Here is a 16649-nt window from a genome sequence, read left to right as displayed (position 1 = left end):
ATAGAAAAATTGTGGAAAAAATGTTGTCCCAGAGATGATGTAAGATAATTCTGTTCAGTCACCAAAGGTGTTTCTGTTGAACCATAACACATAGATATATAATAAAAGTAAATTGAACACAAGATTGTTCTCAATGTTTGATTTATTCTGCTTAGTCCAGCTGGACTGAGACAGTATTTGGGTCCACAAATTCAGCTGCATCTGCAATCAGTGAAAGATACAGCAGGAGAAAGAAAAAGACAGATAGAAAGAAAGAAAGAAAGAAAGAAAGAAAGAAAGAAAGAAAGAAAGAAAGAAAGAAAGAAAGAAAGAAAGAAAGGAAGGAAGGAAGAAAGGAAGAAAGGAAGGAAGGAAGGAAGGAAGGAAGGAAGAAAGAAGGATAGAAGGAAAGGGAAGGAAGGAAGGAAGGAAGGAAGGAAGGAAGGAAGGAAGGAAGGAAGGAAGGAAGGAAGGAAGGAAGGAAGGAAGGAAGGAAGGAAAAGAATAAGCCAATATTTTGACTGGAGTAAAAAATTGGTTGTAAGTAACAGAAAATATTCAGCAAATAGATTCTCTTACCTGGGACTACTGAAATAGTTTTTAAGGCTCTGAGAACCCTGAAAGTCCGAAGGACTGATACACTCCCCAGGCTACTGAATGCTCCCACATACCTGTGAAATTTTTTACAGTGTTCATTCTTAATTCTTAATCCTCTTGAGTTTATCTTTAAGCATTAAGAAACTACTTACCAAGTATTTATTTGAAGAGTCATACAATAGAAAGCCATTTCTGGATTATTAGAATTGTTTTATAAAGTAACTCTTAATTTGTGCACAGCTGATTTTGTGTCAGCACCTTAAAATATTATGTACCCAAAATATAAAAAAAAAAAGTAACACTCAAAATTATTAATTTCAGGCTGAAACAGCCAGAACTGGTTTGATTCTGTCTACCATCTGTAGCAGCATCTAACCAGTATGAAATCTTTCTAATTGCTTCAAACTGAAGCTCAGACCATGAATTTAGAGGGAAAGAGAACAAATTTAATCCACTGTCCTGGTGTCAATACAAATCACCCTATTTTCAAATTTACACTTTCATTCACAGTATGAACTCACATTGGACAGCCCAGCTATTACAAATGCATGTAAAAGGGCATGCAAATTCACACAAAAATGCATGTAAAATGTATGTAAATTCATGTAAAAGGACTGCAGAGTGGTATGAGATGGGATTGAACAGTTAACTATATCTTGCTCTGCACTACTCCATTCCCTTCTTGAGTGACTAATGCATTGTTGCTATACAGAGTGATAAAACAAGTACAAGAGTCAACATCCTAGATGGTTTCAGATACACAGCAACAAAAACTTCAAATACAGAGAACATGTTCGAGTAATCCATATTTTATTTGTTCTCACTTACGCCATAACAATCACACTGAAATCCAACCAATTCCAGGGATCTCGAAGGAAAGTGAATTCATTTAGGCAGAATCCTCTTGCCAATATTTTTATCAATGATTCAAAAGTGTAAATGCCAGTGAAAGTAAATCTAAGGAGGGGAGAAAAGTGCCAAAGTAAACAGCAACATTAGGAAGTAATGGAAAAGGGTAAAAGACACAGTAAGACCATTTCCTGTCTAGACCAGTGAACCAAGCCAACACTGCAGAGAAGTGATGGAAAGAATCCTATTGATTTCAGTCTCTCCTGTGACTATCTGACTTGTATGTAGTTTGAAACAGTAGTTGACATGGCTATTAACATGAATGCCTGTGACATGTTTTTTGGCATTCAGCAATTTTTTTCAAACTCTTTTATGTGAGTCCCCAGAATTTGAGAAATACAAAAGTTCTAGCTAATTGCTAAAATAAGCATTAAAACTGATATCTTCCTCTGGTTTCATGTGGGCAAGAAAACTTATGATATTCTGTGTATTATTTACTTTGGGCACACTGCATCCATTTCGTGCAAATGTTTAAAATGCTTGAAAAATACAAGAGTACAGGATTTTCAATTTAAGATGGCAATTATTCTTATTAATGGAAAATTATCAGTAAAAGCTCTTCTGAACTTATTGAGTGCACTTATCATTTCAACAAGATAGTGATCTCCCTACAGAATTCAAAAGGCATTCACTTGGTAGTCAGCAAATGCACTAAGAAATTATATGTATGTAGTGCTTCCCTCTTCATTTGGAAAGAAGTATTCTAAAATTATTATTAAAATGCATTTGAACAGTACTTCTGATGCCAACAGCAGATATAACTCTTATCTAACCTTTAGTGCTCTCAAAAGTAGGGAAGTATCCCAGTGTCTTCTGGAGATATGTATATAAATACTTTATATCTTGCAGATTCTTATTCCTGCTTGCATAAGGCTTTGCCACTCCCAACTGTTTCAGTATCATGAATCATGAAACAGTCAGAAACAATTTTATGACTGATTTTAAACCAAGTATTTTGGAATCTTTTCCTTTCTATTGTGTGTTAGAGCTATCAGAGTTCATATTCTAACATATTAATGCCAAACTGAGAACTTGAAAAAAATAATCAAAAATAAAAATAAAAACAAAACAAAACAAAACAAAATAAAATAAAATAAAATAACAGGATTATCCAGCTTAAGTGTGACTCCAAAAATATGAATTTGTTGTGCTATAATATTGCAAGGGTTGGCAGTGCTGAAGATAAGAGTTTTATTTTTTAACAGTGTCCCACAAGCCAGGAATTTCTAACAGAATATTTTATTAGAGCAAATAACATTTCAATATTATTAAATATAATTTTAAAATACTCTTGATGTTCTTTATCAGTGTTGGCAACAATAAGAAATGTTCCTGGATAAAAAGCAAATAATTACTAACTTCAGAAAGTGGGATAATGAACTGGAGTGATAGGACAGACAGAACTTCAGTGGAATGTAATGTACACTCATGATCTCTTGTAACTCCATAATTATTGTAGTTATTGAGTTTAGAGACAAAATATTCCCTCAAAGCAAAAAAATAATGAAGTTATTAAACTCAAAAACTACTGTGTGTGAAGGCTGCATGATAGGCTAAGTAATTAATTAGAGATACAGAGTTAAAATGCATACATACCCACAGATACTTACTCGACATATTTGTTCCACGAAGAAGATGCAGACTCATTCTGAGCCATGAACACACAATTAGTTAAAATAGTGCACATTATAAACCAAGTGAATAATGTAAGTCATGGGAGTGAAGGCAAAGAATATGACATTTATTTAGAAACATATTTACAAATATATTTATTTTTTTTAGTTAATAACACATGTAAGATCTGCTTTTTTTTTTTTTTTTTTTTTTTTGAGTTTAAAGCACATGTAAGATCTGCATATACATGTAGATTACAATACAATGCTGTTGTTATTTATGTCATCTTAACTGCTGTACAGATCTGCTGCTCTATGCATTGCAGACTTGGTAAAATGATCCCTAACCACTGAGACAGACTGAGAGAAATGATGCATTTTAAATTTAATTTTACAGCAGAGGAATTATTAAACAGAGACTGTCTGACTTGTTCAAGGTCTCAGGGAAAATTGGGATAGAGTTGAGAGTTTAGGCTGATACCATCTAAGCTCCACTCTTCCTTTCAAAAGGAAGGTTGGTATGAGTTCATATGTCTAAAACATATTTCACTGTTCTCTTTCTATTTCTTGTTCTCCTCCTCATGACCTGTGAAATTTGTGGAGTTTTATCTTCAAATAAACAGGGAGATTTTCAATGCTGAAAGCAAGGTTTTGCAGGTAACAAATTGAATGTCTTGATCATCACTGCAGTGTAAATGATAATAAAGTAGTCCTCATAAAACTCCAAAGCATAATTTTTAAAAAATAAACTGAATATTTCACAAAAGTTAAATAACACCCAAGGTCACACACCTGAAGCCCAAAGCTCACTATACTGGGAGACCTGTATTCTGCTGAAGGGACAGTGCAGTCTCCCATGATACTTGTGGGTGTCTCAAAGGATATCAGATGCTTATGTTTATACAGCTCTTGGGGCTGTCCACCTGCCCTTTGGGACCCACTGACTATAAGATATGAATGGGAACTTGGGCATCTAGCTCACATGTTTATGTTTGAGTTTAAGTGCCTGTCCCTGGAGCTGAATCTCATGTCTTGTGTCATACCACACTTTTGGACAACCCAGGAGGTAGATGCGCATGGGAAAGACATCTACCCATTATCAATCTTTTCTGTCCTCCCTCAAATTCTCCTGCCTTTAACTGCAGGCATCATCAAATACTGTCACAAACCCATGATCTGGACCACAAGTGTTGAAATGCCAGCATTAGCCAACTTGCTGCCCAGGGAAACCCTCAGAGAGCTATCAGTCCTCCAAGGATGTCTGTGCCCTGCTACGGCCACAACTGCAGACTCATCCCAGTTAACTCAGTGTTGCTGGGAAGATGGTTGGAAACCTAACACGGTAACCTGCAGACTGTGCTGGGCCTGATTCAGCCATGAGTGACAGCTTTTTTTTCCCTGGTCTCATTTCCAAGTACCAAAGTGGAGAACTATACTAGTGAGTCTCATCCCCTAAATGTATGACTTGGGATCTTTATTACCTTTTTATTTCAAAGATATCCTTCTTCCCTACAACAGCCTCCCTGAAAATTTTCATTGTCGTATACCAAAGATATTTTTTTAAAATCTGATTTCTAAATGAAACAAAGTTTTTATAATTGTTCTCTGTGTTTTCATATGTGTGCCCATCTCATTGTGATTTGCTTTGGCATGGGGGCTGAATTTAATTATCACAGTATGCATAAACTGAGTATGAGATAAAGGATAGAGGCCTTATTCATTTTCTCATTGAGAAAGGATTCAATATAAGATACTGATTAGACATAAAACGATCAACATCAGAGAACATTCTTAAAACACAAAATAGCTAGAAAATCAGGCTTCAAAACCCTCAGTACTCATGAAACTATTTATTACTAAATAGCACAAGAACATCAAACAGGAGTAATTTCTGAGGTAATCCATAATTAGAAGCTGTCTGGAGTGAACAAAAAGCTATTCATTCAGTGCTGTAAGGTATAACAGCACGGGATTACACAGGTCTTTGTAATAAAAAAAAAAAAAAAAGAGTGAATGAAGCCAAGAAAAGGATATGAATGTATTAAAATTTTAATTGCTGTTCTTCGGATTGGATGGAAAGGACTGAGGATCCATAAGGCACGTGTAGCAGTAAACCTGAAGATTGTTTTCTGTTTGTTTAACACTATGAAAATCTTAAAAATAAAAATAAAGAAACATGAAGTAAAACTTTCAGGAAGTTGAGCAGAGAACACATTTCTGTATTACATCTAGTTCTATGAATGATGAGCATGACTTTGATATTAAATTTAATCTGCTTGTTTAAATGAGAAGACTCTTCATAGTATTTTGCATACCTTTTATCATAAATTGATATCCATTAACTACCAAAATAGAAAAACAAATGTCAGCATGAACCTCCGTTTTTAACTTTGATCCTTGTAAAGAGCTTTGCACAAAACAAATTTTGCCTATAACTATTCTCTTTAAGTTGGACCTCTCATAGAATCTCACTATACAGAGGTGGAAGGAAGACTTGCAGCCTTAATATGATTTGCTAATATTGATAGTGATCTTCTGCCTCTAAGACTGTAGAAATTAGCTCAAGGTATTAAGCAATACTCAAGCAATAAACTTAATTTCCAGTGGATTAGATACCATTTCTCTGTTCGTTATTAAAAATCATATTCTTCTATCCTTCCTGATTAGAATATACAACTTGAATAAGTTTTATGTATCCATCAGCAAATGTGTTTTTTTTTTTTTTAATTTACGCTTAGATAATCATTTATCATAAATGTAAGGAGAGCACAACCATTGAGACAGAAGAAGACAGTTTCAAACTATAAAAATTAAGAAAATTTGCAAAATAGTTATCATTTCTTGTTGATCTGATGCAAAACTTCATTTTTTTCCTTTATCCATTTTATGTTTGATGTTTCAATTCTGATTTAAATGCTAATGAAGTGTATATCATTTAATTCCTATAATCCAAAATTAAGCTTTTTTTTTTTTCTTTTAGAAGATTACAGCATGTCATTCAGCTGTGCTAACTTTCTGCATTATTTCAACCTAGAAAGTAATGATAGTTTTTCCAAACAAATATAGCCAAGACTGTTTAAGAGATCATTCATATAAATGCTTCTTAGCAACATAACAAAACAAAGTGAGATCTAAACATTTTGCTTGACTCTAACCTTGCGATCTTTGTAATATGGGTCAAGATCTTCCAGTGGTTCTCCAATGAGCTCTGGAGGAGGATTTCCATACAGAGCCGGCAACTTCTGGAAAGCTTTTAAGTCAAGTTGAGGACGCGGTTTCTCCTCTGGTTTCTGGTCTATGGCATTTTTTTGACAATCCTTCTTGGCAGCAATTCTCTTTTCAATAGCAGCCAAAGATTCATAAGTGAACTTACGGAAGTTGTTTGTATCAGACAGTATGAACTCAGCCATTTTTCATTCTTTGCTTCCTGTCACTGATTCTGTCCAAACAGAAACAACTGAAAGGGATATCAAAATTGGTAACTCCGGAAGAGATAAGTTATGAAAACTAAACGTTTTGCCCATTCATGTCCAAAATCATAAATTTCTGAGCCATCTTCTAAAAAGAAAAAGAAAAAAAAAAAAAAAAAAAAAAGAAAAAAAAAAGAAAAAAAAAAAAAGAAGAAAAAAAAAAAGAGAGAGAGAATCAATACATTTTTCAATGAGATGTTTGTTCAGATTTTTTGTTTTGTTTTGTTTTGATTTAATTTAATGTATCTTATAGGACATAGGCAGACCCCTGTAACCTTAAGAAGGTATTTACACCACCTTATTTAAGGTACATGTTAGCACAAATACTCTTGAGCTATTATTTGGACAAACCTAAGGTGCTGGTTTAATCTCAGAACTGGGATAATAAAACCCACTGAACTGCAACACCAACTATGTGGAAGCTGCTTCTGAGAAAGACCAAAATTGAAAATAACTGTGGCAAAGTAAATATTCAGATGGGTAAGCCATCCTCATGGTGCCATGGACATCAGCACAGGAGCAAGCAGTGTACAAGTGTCAGAAGAAAGGCCTGCTGGGTGAAACATCACTGAGGGCAATATACCCTTAGCCTTCTCTGGAAGATCTTTTGTTCTGTAAACCCATTCAGTGCTGGAAGCTGTGTGGTAACAGAGAGGAGAAGGGAGGGGAGGAGAGGGGAGAAGACCCACATCCTTGTGCTAAAAGTTCTGTAAGGATATTTCTTTGATTGATTTTTTTTGTTTGTTTGTTTTGTTTTTTCCTTTGATTATGGCCTCTAGGATGACACTATTGATTCAGTACACAGTTATGGAGCAACTGAGCCAGAGTATTCCTACTCACAGACTCTGAAGTGATCCTATCTGTTTCAGGGCTGGATCACTGCTGAGTCTACATGAAAGAATTTCAAATTGGAAGCAGCCAGGTCTTTCCATCCAGAAGTTGCTTCCATCACTTCAACATGGCTTTCAAGGTTGACTATATAACTAGCAGACAGAGCTCATCTTGGAAAGTTCAGACAATGGCCTGCTCTTGTACCCTTCCTTCCTACGCACTGTATGGGCCATCCCAGAAAAACACCAGGTCTGAATCAAGAGGCTTTTTTATATCAGTAATAAGTAATTTTACAACTTCTGTGCTGACTCCCTGTATCTTTCCCTCCACACAACACAATTTCAGTTCTCCACAGATTTCAGTTTTCCTGACGCTGCTAAAATGTAGAGAACCAGTGCTATGAAAACAGCTGGAGGCCAGTGACAAACTAACTAGTGAAAAGTCTTAATTCTTGCAGGCTGCCTGCCTCTCTCATTTAAATAAGCATACAAAATGATAAATATGAATAAATATGAACAGTAAACACTGTTCCCAGCACAGAGTGGCAACATTTCTGGAAGTCAAAAAGGACATTCAGGAAAGAATATTTATTAATTTAAGTTTTTAAAAACCAACCTAAATGTCTGGAATCTGCATAACATTTTAACAAAAATGAGAACTATATGATTCACTCCCAAATTTCCAAGACTGGCCCTAGGCAAAGTGGTGTTTGTTTTGTTGATACTCAGAGTAATTTAGATGCTGTGGTATTAGTTATGAGAGCTCTGAATGATGCATGAAATGACACAATTTCTGTGCAATACACGGAGGGAATACAATAATTGCTTTATTCTGCCTTGTGCCAAATCATCCACACATACCCATCCCTCCAAGCAGCACTTCCATAAAAGACTACCTGATTGCAAAAGTTCACCATTAAAATTCCGGATTTGTTGCAAATTTATTTACAATTTTCTCTCCTTTCTTCCATGAAATCATCTTTCAAATCCCTGAAAAGAAATTGATTGTCACACTGTTCTCCCCTAGGACTACAACAAAATCTAGGAAGCCAAGGTGCTGCTGATTAAAGCCCAGGATAGGGGCTAGGAGAAAGCAAGAGGACAGGCAGCGTCTGTAGGGCCTTGACCAGAGCTGGAAATCAGGCAAGGGAGCCCCTTCCTGATACAGGTGGTTTTATAAATTGCTCCACAGGTGAAAAACCATTAAGGAAAGGAAATGAAGTCTTTTGCTTGCTGTTTCACACATCAGCAGTAAAATTTCCACTGATAGCAGCCACAAGCTGTGGAGAAGGCTAAATTACGCTTTTTGTCCAAAGGCAATTATGAGCAACTCAGCCTAGTACTGGATAAAAGCTAATCAATATTAAACATTGAGTGATCCCCCCAAAAGTATTTCAGGTTCAGTCAAGCTTCTTTAAAAATACACCCTAGATCATTTCTGTTGCTTCTTGTCTCAGGGAGAGCAGCATTCAAAGTATTGCTCATGAAACAAGCACCATTTTTTTCTCAAGGCCTGTAACATCTTAAAAATAGTGTAAAGTTTAATATGTCTTTAAAATGAAGTTTTCTTATCCTTTGTCAGACTGAAGACCAGAGCATACTGAATGAAATTGAAAGAGCTGAAGAACAAGAATGAAACCAAATAAATCATTGATGATTTTTTTCTTTCAGCTTTCAAACATATTTTCTATGAAATATTTTTCAAATATCAAAATGTGTAGCTAGATAGCTTTCTGAAGTTAGACTGCTTTCTTCCAAGCATGTTTTCCACTTCAGGAATATTCATTTTGACAGGCTAGGACACAAGGTTTCCTAGGACATTTTCTTTCCTTTTCTTGCAATTACAATCATTGCAATTCAATGTTCAGTCAATGAATAACGAAGTGTTTTGTTTTTTTTTCCCAATTATTAGACTTCCTGGATTCAGGAGCTATTACGGAAAGGTGTGAAAACACATTGGAATATCTTTCTTGGACTGAATAAGGAAAGATTTAACTAACTGCAGGTCAAAGCTTCTGTAGAACTGTTCCACATTTTCCTCAACAACATCAAAAAATATCTATATGTTATGAGGCAGATGATTTAATCAAACCAAACTGGCATTGGTTTAATAATCTTTAAAACATGTATAAAAATAACTTTTGTTTATTAAAACATGTAATTTTTTATCATATAATTATTCAGGTTGGAAGGGACCTCAGGAGGTCTCCAGTCTAACGTACTCTTCAAAGATGTGTTAGTCATGAGGTCAGGGCTTTATAGAGGCAAATCTCCAAGGACAAAGAATGCTCAAGCTCTTTGAGCAACCTGTTTCAATTCTTGACTGTCTTAATCCATTTAGACTACTTCTTTCAATCTACACACCTTGTCTCTTGCCTTCCCCCATGCACCACTATAATAATAAAAATAATGATCAAAGAAATAAAATATTGTATGGATTTGAAAGGTAAAAGAAAACCAACCAACCAAAGACATCTCTATATGTGGAAAACAAATACTATATCTACTTCAACCCATTTAGTCTACCTATTCATAACAGCCTACAAGAAACTTGCATGTGTCCGAACACCATCCATGTATATCCGCTGAGGCTGCCAAGGGAGACAGCATATTTCCTTGTTAATTTCCAACCTTTACATTATTACACCTTACCTGAAATAAGCTGAGGCACCAACCTCTGAATTGAACCTTCCAGGTTCAAGCCCAATATTTTTTCCCCTCCATAGACAACCTGGCTGAGAGCTCCAGCCTGCTGGGTCTCCAAGTATGGATGACATCTGACTGAAAGGGGATGGCAGGAGCTGATCTAGCCATCATATACCCTCTTTGTCACCATGAAAGCTGAAGGCACAGATCAGCTCATCATAAGGAAACATATAGTTTAAGTCAGATGAACAGCACTGAAAAATGCTCCTGATTCTTTCTGTTACCTATATAATTAGTAGGAGATAAATCCCACTCTTTCAGTCAGGAATGTGCACTTGACAGTTCCCAGCACTGGGGAATGAAAGTAGCAGACAGTATGGAGATCCACAGAACGATTTATAAAGACCTGATGAAGGCTGTTAGCGTCCACCCAGATTGCCCCTTTGGGTGAAATTTGTCCCACCTCACTGCAAACATCTCAGAGCTAGACTGCTACATCTCCACTAGCTCTCTGATTGCCTGCTGAGACACCTAATTTTCACGTTGATTTCAGGATGAAATGAATCACATCTCAGAGTGATGGTTGACTACCTGAGGTGTCTTGTGTAACATGAGGTAAATTCAACTTTTGCATCTGTTAGGCCTGCTCTTCTTGCTGCTTCAACTCATGGGCAACTGCTAAACTTCTAAAGATTAGTAATTATACAGTCATTGGTAGGACTGGGCAAACATCATTAGTCACCAGCAGACTGTGAACACATAAAAATTCCAGGATTGCCTTACATTACATTGTTTCCTTAATGACTACTTACAGGACCAGCCTTCCTAGCAACTGAAGCGTTAAGCCACATTTTCTTTTGCATATTAAGGTCGGACTAATTTTCAGCTACTTTGCTATCATAAATAATTTAAATTTGTGCAGAGATCACTTTTTGTAAGTGCTTGAGCTGTCAATTGACAAATTGTCAAATAGCCAGTTGCAAGCACTGAAGAAGCTAAGAAACTGTGGCAGCCACAGGAAGCTTGAGAGAAAAGAGTTGAAACGCCTTCAACGACCTGATTATGCCCAGCCCCTACCCCAGCAGGGCCACCCAGAGCACGGTGCCCAGGCCCATGGCCAGGCGGCTTTTGGAGCTCTCCAAGGAGGAGACCCCACAGCCTCTGGGCTGCTTGGGGGTCAGGGGAACCTCCTGGGGTCCAGGCTGGGCCCATGGACTCCTGTCCTGGCACTGGGCACCACTGAAAGGAGCCTGGCTCCATCCTCGTTACACCCTCCCTTCAGGTGCTTACAGATGTGGATAAGGCCACCCCAAGCTTCCTCCTCTCCAGGCCAAAAATGAAAGGCTCTGAGCCTCTCCTCATAGCAGAGGTGCTCCAGCCCCTTGATCATCTCGGTGACCCCCCATCGGACTCTTTCCAGTATATACATCACTTTGTGTGGTTTCAGAAGAGAGAACACAAAACAATGGTGCACAAAATTACCCTCAAAATACTGCTAAGTAACTGGAAAATGTACACGGGCAATTTGTGAAGAGCTGGGGGTCGGCCTCTTCTCACAAGTAAATAGTAATAGGACTACAGGGAATGGCCGCAAGTTGTGCCAGGGGAGGTTCGGGTTGGAAATGAGGAGACATTTCTTCTCAGAAGGAGCAGTCAGGCATTGGGATGGGTTGCCCAAGGGGGTGGTGGAGTCACTGTCCCTGGGGGTGTTCAAGGAAAGGTTGGGCATAGTGCTGAGGGACATGGCTTAGTGGGCGACATTGGTGGTAGGCAAATGGTTGGACCAGATGATCTTGGAGGGCTTTTCCAACCTTAATGACTCTATATTTTCCTGATATTTGCAGCAACTGGTTATGTTACAACTATATATGCAGCCCAGTCTAAAGTTTATACCTGATATGAGGACCCTTGAATTTGCAATGCCCACTTCTTCACCTTTCATGTTGGTAAATCTTCCATCAGCTGGACCATTGAGCATGTTTCACAGGTATTATCTCTTTGAATTTAAGAAATAACCACATTATCTGTAGCTGTCTATCATTTCACCAAACTATACAGAGCATTTGAAATCATAAATCATGACAAACAGTGCATTGCCAGATTTAGGGCCCTAAAGACCATACTGTCAATGTGTCAGGGTTTACTTTGGTTTGTTTGCCTAATGTAAGCAATCTTTCAGATTTGGTTAATGTGATTAACAATTCTATAAACTTCTAGCTTGTATTAATATGACTTTATTACAGCAAAAGAAAGACATAGAAAATCAATGAAATACATAGACAAGATTTTGGATTGGTACCATTAACAAAATTACTAAATGCACTAAAAGTATCATGAATTTGCTCTTTTGTAATTCTGAAGATTGGTTTTATCATGTACATTTTGATATAGAAAGATCTCTTAGCAGCTGTATATATATTTGGAGGACAAAACTTTGGATACAAAATAGGAGAAACTTTTTCCCAAGATCATAGCAAATGTAAAGTATTCTATGAAATAAAAAAATGTTAATGAAACACAGTAAGAAAATATTTAACACTTAGGTTTGCAAGACGATTTCTCAAGTATATAATCTAAACTATAATTTTGATTGCCACAAATTTGGTGATTCCAGAAGTTCTATGAAATTTTCAAACTACATAGTCTTTTATCTGTCAGAGTTTCCTAGCTCAAAACACTTTTCTAAATAAATTGAAATGTATCTAATCAGAATTCAGTTCTGAACATCCTATTTGCACTAGGGTATGTCAGTTAATAAGCAGTTCCACATTTTTCATTATTAAATTCACTATTTGCCCTTTTTTGCCCTTTTCATTCCACAGAAAGAAATCACAATTTCAAATAAATTTTTTCAATTGATATGTAAAATAGTCTCAGGTTAAGTCAAATAATCACAAAGAAAATCAAAGTGTAGTACTAAAGAATTATCAAAATTTAAAAACCATGACGAGGGAGAAGTACCAGTACTGGTTCTGTTAGGTCTCTATACCAGTTATCTCTAGTTTATCATGCTTATCATCCTAATAAAACATCTTTGTATAAAATACAGATTTTATTCCACTTTAAGTCATTTATGTTGCTGTTGCATCTGTGGTAAGATGAATGCATGTATGTTACTCCCAGCAGACAAAATATATTGCAGCTACTTCAAATGCAGACTTGAAACTTTTAATTTCTTCTGCTTCGCAGAAGCAAAGAGAGCAGTTTCTTACATTTCTGCAAGTTTCAGAAGGTCTTCTCTTCTACTGCCAGTTCCCCAGCAAACAGCCCAGTATGTACTCTCCTACTCTGTTTCATTCTTTACTTCCCCAACAATATTCACTTATTAGTGTATCTGCCCCACAGTTTGTCTTGATAAAAGCATTCACCAAATACAATCCAAAACAGCCCAAAAATAAAAAGAAATTTGATTAAGCCTTCAATTATCAAAAAACATGTAAAATTAGATCCATTTTTATTAAGTCTCAAAAATAAATGTTAGTCTGTAACAGAACAAGATTACCAAGTATTATAAACATATGTAAACGAAAGTACTGTTTTAAAACTTAAGGTTATTGATTTTTTTCTGTCTCTATTTTGAAACAAAAATTATAAGTAAACAATCTGAACTTTGTATATGAAAAGTGTATCTGCCATTCTCATGTGCAGAATTAAGAGAGGTGTATATGACTGTTCTCTCTTCTTTATGTTACTTTTGACCCTAGTTAACACATTTCAACCAAATAACATGTAACAAACATAGGGAAAACTCCTGTGCACACATATTGTACTGCAATTAATAAACACTCACTTATTCTCACTTTCAATTTCTTGTACATACCACTTACATACCAAAAAAAAAAAAAAAAAAAAAAAAAGTTTCTGCATAAGTTTCTTAATGTTATTTTTTAGGCAAATAAAAGGTCAGTGAATTCTATAGAAGACCCTGGCACAAACCACCTTTTTCTAAAACAAAATGCAGTAAACCACAGGACTTACATTCTTTTCTATCCTAAGTGAAGGTTCAAGGAGTCACTTCTCTCTGTGAAACATATCTCAGCCCAGTTATCTCCCAAGAAAGTGTTGGAAAAACCTCCACACTGCCTTTATCATCTCCACTTCCCCTTTCAGCAAGCCCTCACCACTCTGGCAGTGCTTTTCCTTCAGGGTGTTATTTGTATGTGGGGGGTGCTGGGGGAGGGAAAGAAGGATGGGTCGGAGGCGTCTATTTAGCCATCAAAGCAACTGATGTGATTATACAAGGTCTCACGGGAAAGGCTGCAACCTTTGTAAGCAAAGCTGGGGAGGCTCCAAGCTGAGCATTTCTTTAAGATATTATTCCATCCCTGGATTTCTGAGTGTCTTTCAGAGGAAAGCAGGTCATCAGGAGTGAACAGAACAAAGTGGATGGGAAACATGGGGACTAATGTGTTTTTCAGCATCACAGTGAGAGCTCTCTGCACTACATTTTTTTTTTTTTTTTATAAAACCGTTGGCCTTTGTATTTTATTTGAATAGTTCAGTTTCAGTTCCTCCTTCAGCAGTGATTAGGAAAATGGATAATGCAGAATATGCAAATTATGCAAGAATGTTGTGAGTGAAGCTGAGTAGAAGGCAGGAAAACTGATGATAGTTCATTCTCTTTATCTATGTGTGTATATACATATATGTGTGTGTGTGTATGCACATACATATAAATAAATTGCCAGTGCTTATATATGATTTAGATTAGTAATATATATAATGATATATCCAAGGAGTAGGAGAGGAACACAGAACAGGTCGCTTACTCCTGAAACCTGCAACTCCTCCATGGTAGCTCCAAGCCACTGCTGTACAAGACAGGAGACTTCATCTTTCTGGCTCTCTGCACTACCAAAATGTGGGACAAGGCTTGTTCTCTGTCCCTTATGCTAAATGGCACAATGCAATTTCTGTCCATCAAACTAAATTTTCTCATCCTCCAAAAACAGGGAGGGAATCTGGAATCTTCCTCTCCAAGGAGGAACCCAGGAAATTTTAGTTGGTCCTGCCTGTCCTGCAGAAGAATTGGTATTTCTGTTAAAGAGAACTCATTTCTCCATACAGTTTTGCTTAGGGACAGAGAGTGTGATCTTGGTTTAAAAAAAAAAAGAGGCATCAATAACGTGATAAGGTTGGTATATTAATTTTAGATTATACTTCTTTCTCTTTCAGGATATCTAATATTTCATGTATTTAAAATGGGATAAATCAAAAGAAGGAAAGCAAACTGGCCCATGTGTGGAAAACAAGATGGTGCCTCTACCTCTGAGTGTGCTTTTACAATGTGAGCATTGTCTTGACTCAGAAGATCCAGGTGCCAGATCCTTCCCTGTATTAAATACAGCAGGATCAGTAAAACATTTTTTTGCCCCATCTGTGTTTTGGCCTTGGCAGCTTTGGTTGAGGTGGAAAAAAAAACTCTCCAAGAATAGTCTTGCAGTATAGTGAGAAAAATGCTATTTTATTTTCTATTAAGTGTAAGTTTTTTGCTGATCTTCTATCTTTAGAGAGACCTTCTTTCCAATTATGTGGGAATGGAAGAAATGGGAGGGAAAAGTCATGGTCAGAAACACGAGGTCTCTGACCTTGATATGTTGGTGGAACATTGCCATCTTTTGGTAAAAGTCTTTGTTTGGCTCTAAATGTAGTAAGGGTGTTGTTGTAGGAACTGTTTTGGATGCTTTGGGCAGTGCACTGCATAGAAGGTTTAATTTCATAGGAAGAAGCACTTATGTAATGATCAGGGAGACTCTCCACAAATAAAGATAGGAATTCTCATGGCAGATTGACACAGGTAAAAAATTTATTAACCCATCTGGCTACACAATTGTCACCACTGTCACACTTCAAAGTAAGAGAGCACGTTCAGATCAGTCAGATGAAGCTCAGACTTCATGAAATTCAGTTCATATTCTCTCTTGTTCCCTTCAATGTATTTGTTTGGCATTGATCTTTTATAGCTTTATAATCATCTGACGTTAATTTTATGAAGTATGAGATGTTTGAGTCTTGGCTTAGGTAGTTGTGAAGACGGATGAAGCTCGTTTCCTTTGTATAACCATCATTAAACATACAGTAATTTAATCTACAATAAAGCTGAACAGTCAATTTAAAGTGAGATTGAAATTTCTCTTCCATTTTACCCCCCATGCAACAACTTTGGAGTAAGGAAAGGTTACTTAGAAATAGTACAAAATAATTTCATTTCTTCATTTTCCTTGATGTAACAACCAACTTCTTTCTGTATGTTTCCTGATGATCCTGTAATTGGCATGTGTGTACATACTTATCTGTTATGATAAATTATGCTATTTTATAGCAATTTAGGAAATAATGAATGGAAGGTAGATTGTGAAAAATTATATATCAGGTGCAGCAATCAGTCACTATCTATCCAATTTTTACACAGCTTTCATTGCTATAGTAACAGGGACACAATAATAAATACAATGGCAGCTTTAATTGGGAGAAAGCAGATGACTTGCACAACTGTAAACATTTTTGCATATGTTTCTGGAATTTCACAACATCACCAGGTTTAGCAAGGATTAATTTCTGTTTGTTTTTTTTTTTTTCTGAGAAGTGAGATGTGATTTGGAAAT

General features: G+C 36.4%; 1 protein-coding gene across 1 annotated transcript in view; it reads right to left on the bottom strand.

The window, feature by feature from the left end:
* The window catches only part of LOC309875213 (sodium channel protein type 5 subunit alpha-like), a gene marked incomplete at both ends in the record, with an annotated part of 34850 nt that extends 28342 nt beyond the window's left edge, over positions 1–6508 (bottom strand). Inside the window, 5 exons of the mRNA XM_082754359.1 lie at positions 559–650; positions 1405–1533; positions 3096–3191; positions 5133–5251; positions 6254–6508. Coding sequence (XP_082610485.1) covers positions 559–650; positions 1405–1533; positions 3096–3191; positions 5133–5251; positions 6254–6508 — 691 coding nt within the window. The remainder of the gene's footprint in view (positions 1–558; positions 651–1404; positions 1534–3095; positions 3192–5132; positions 5252–6253) is intronic.
* Positions 6509–16649: the final 10141 nt, after the last annotated feature.

This window comes from Aythya marila (genome assembly GCF_965140915.1).
Source record: "Aythya marila genome assembly, chromosome: 2".
Taxonomy (NCBI): Eukaryota; Metazoa; Chordata; class Aves; order Anseriformes; family Anatidae; genus Aythya; species Aythya marila.
Note: the sequence above shows the minus strand (reverse complement) of the source record. Positions and strands in the feature narration are given on the sequence as shown.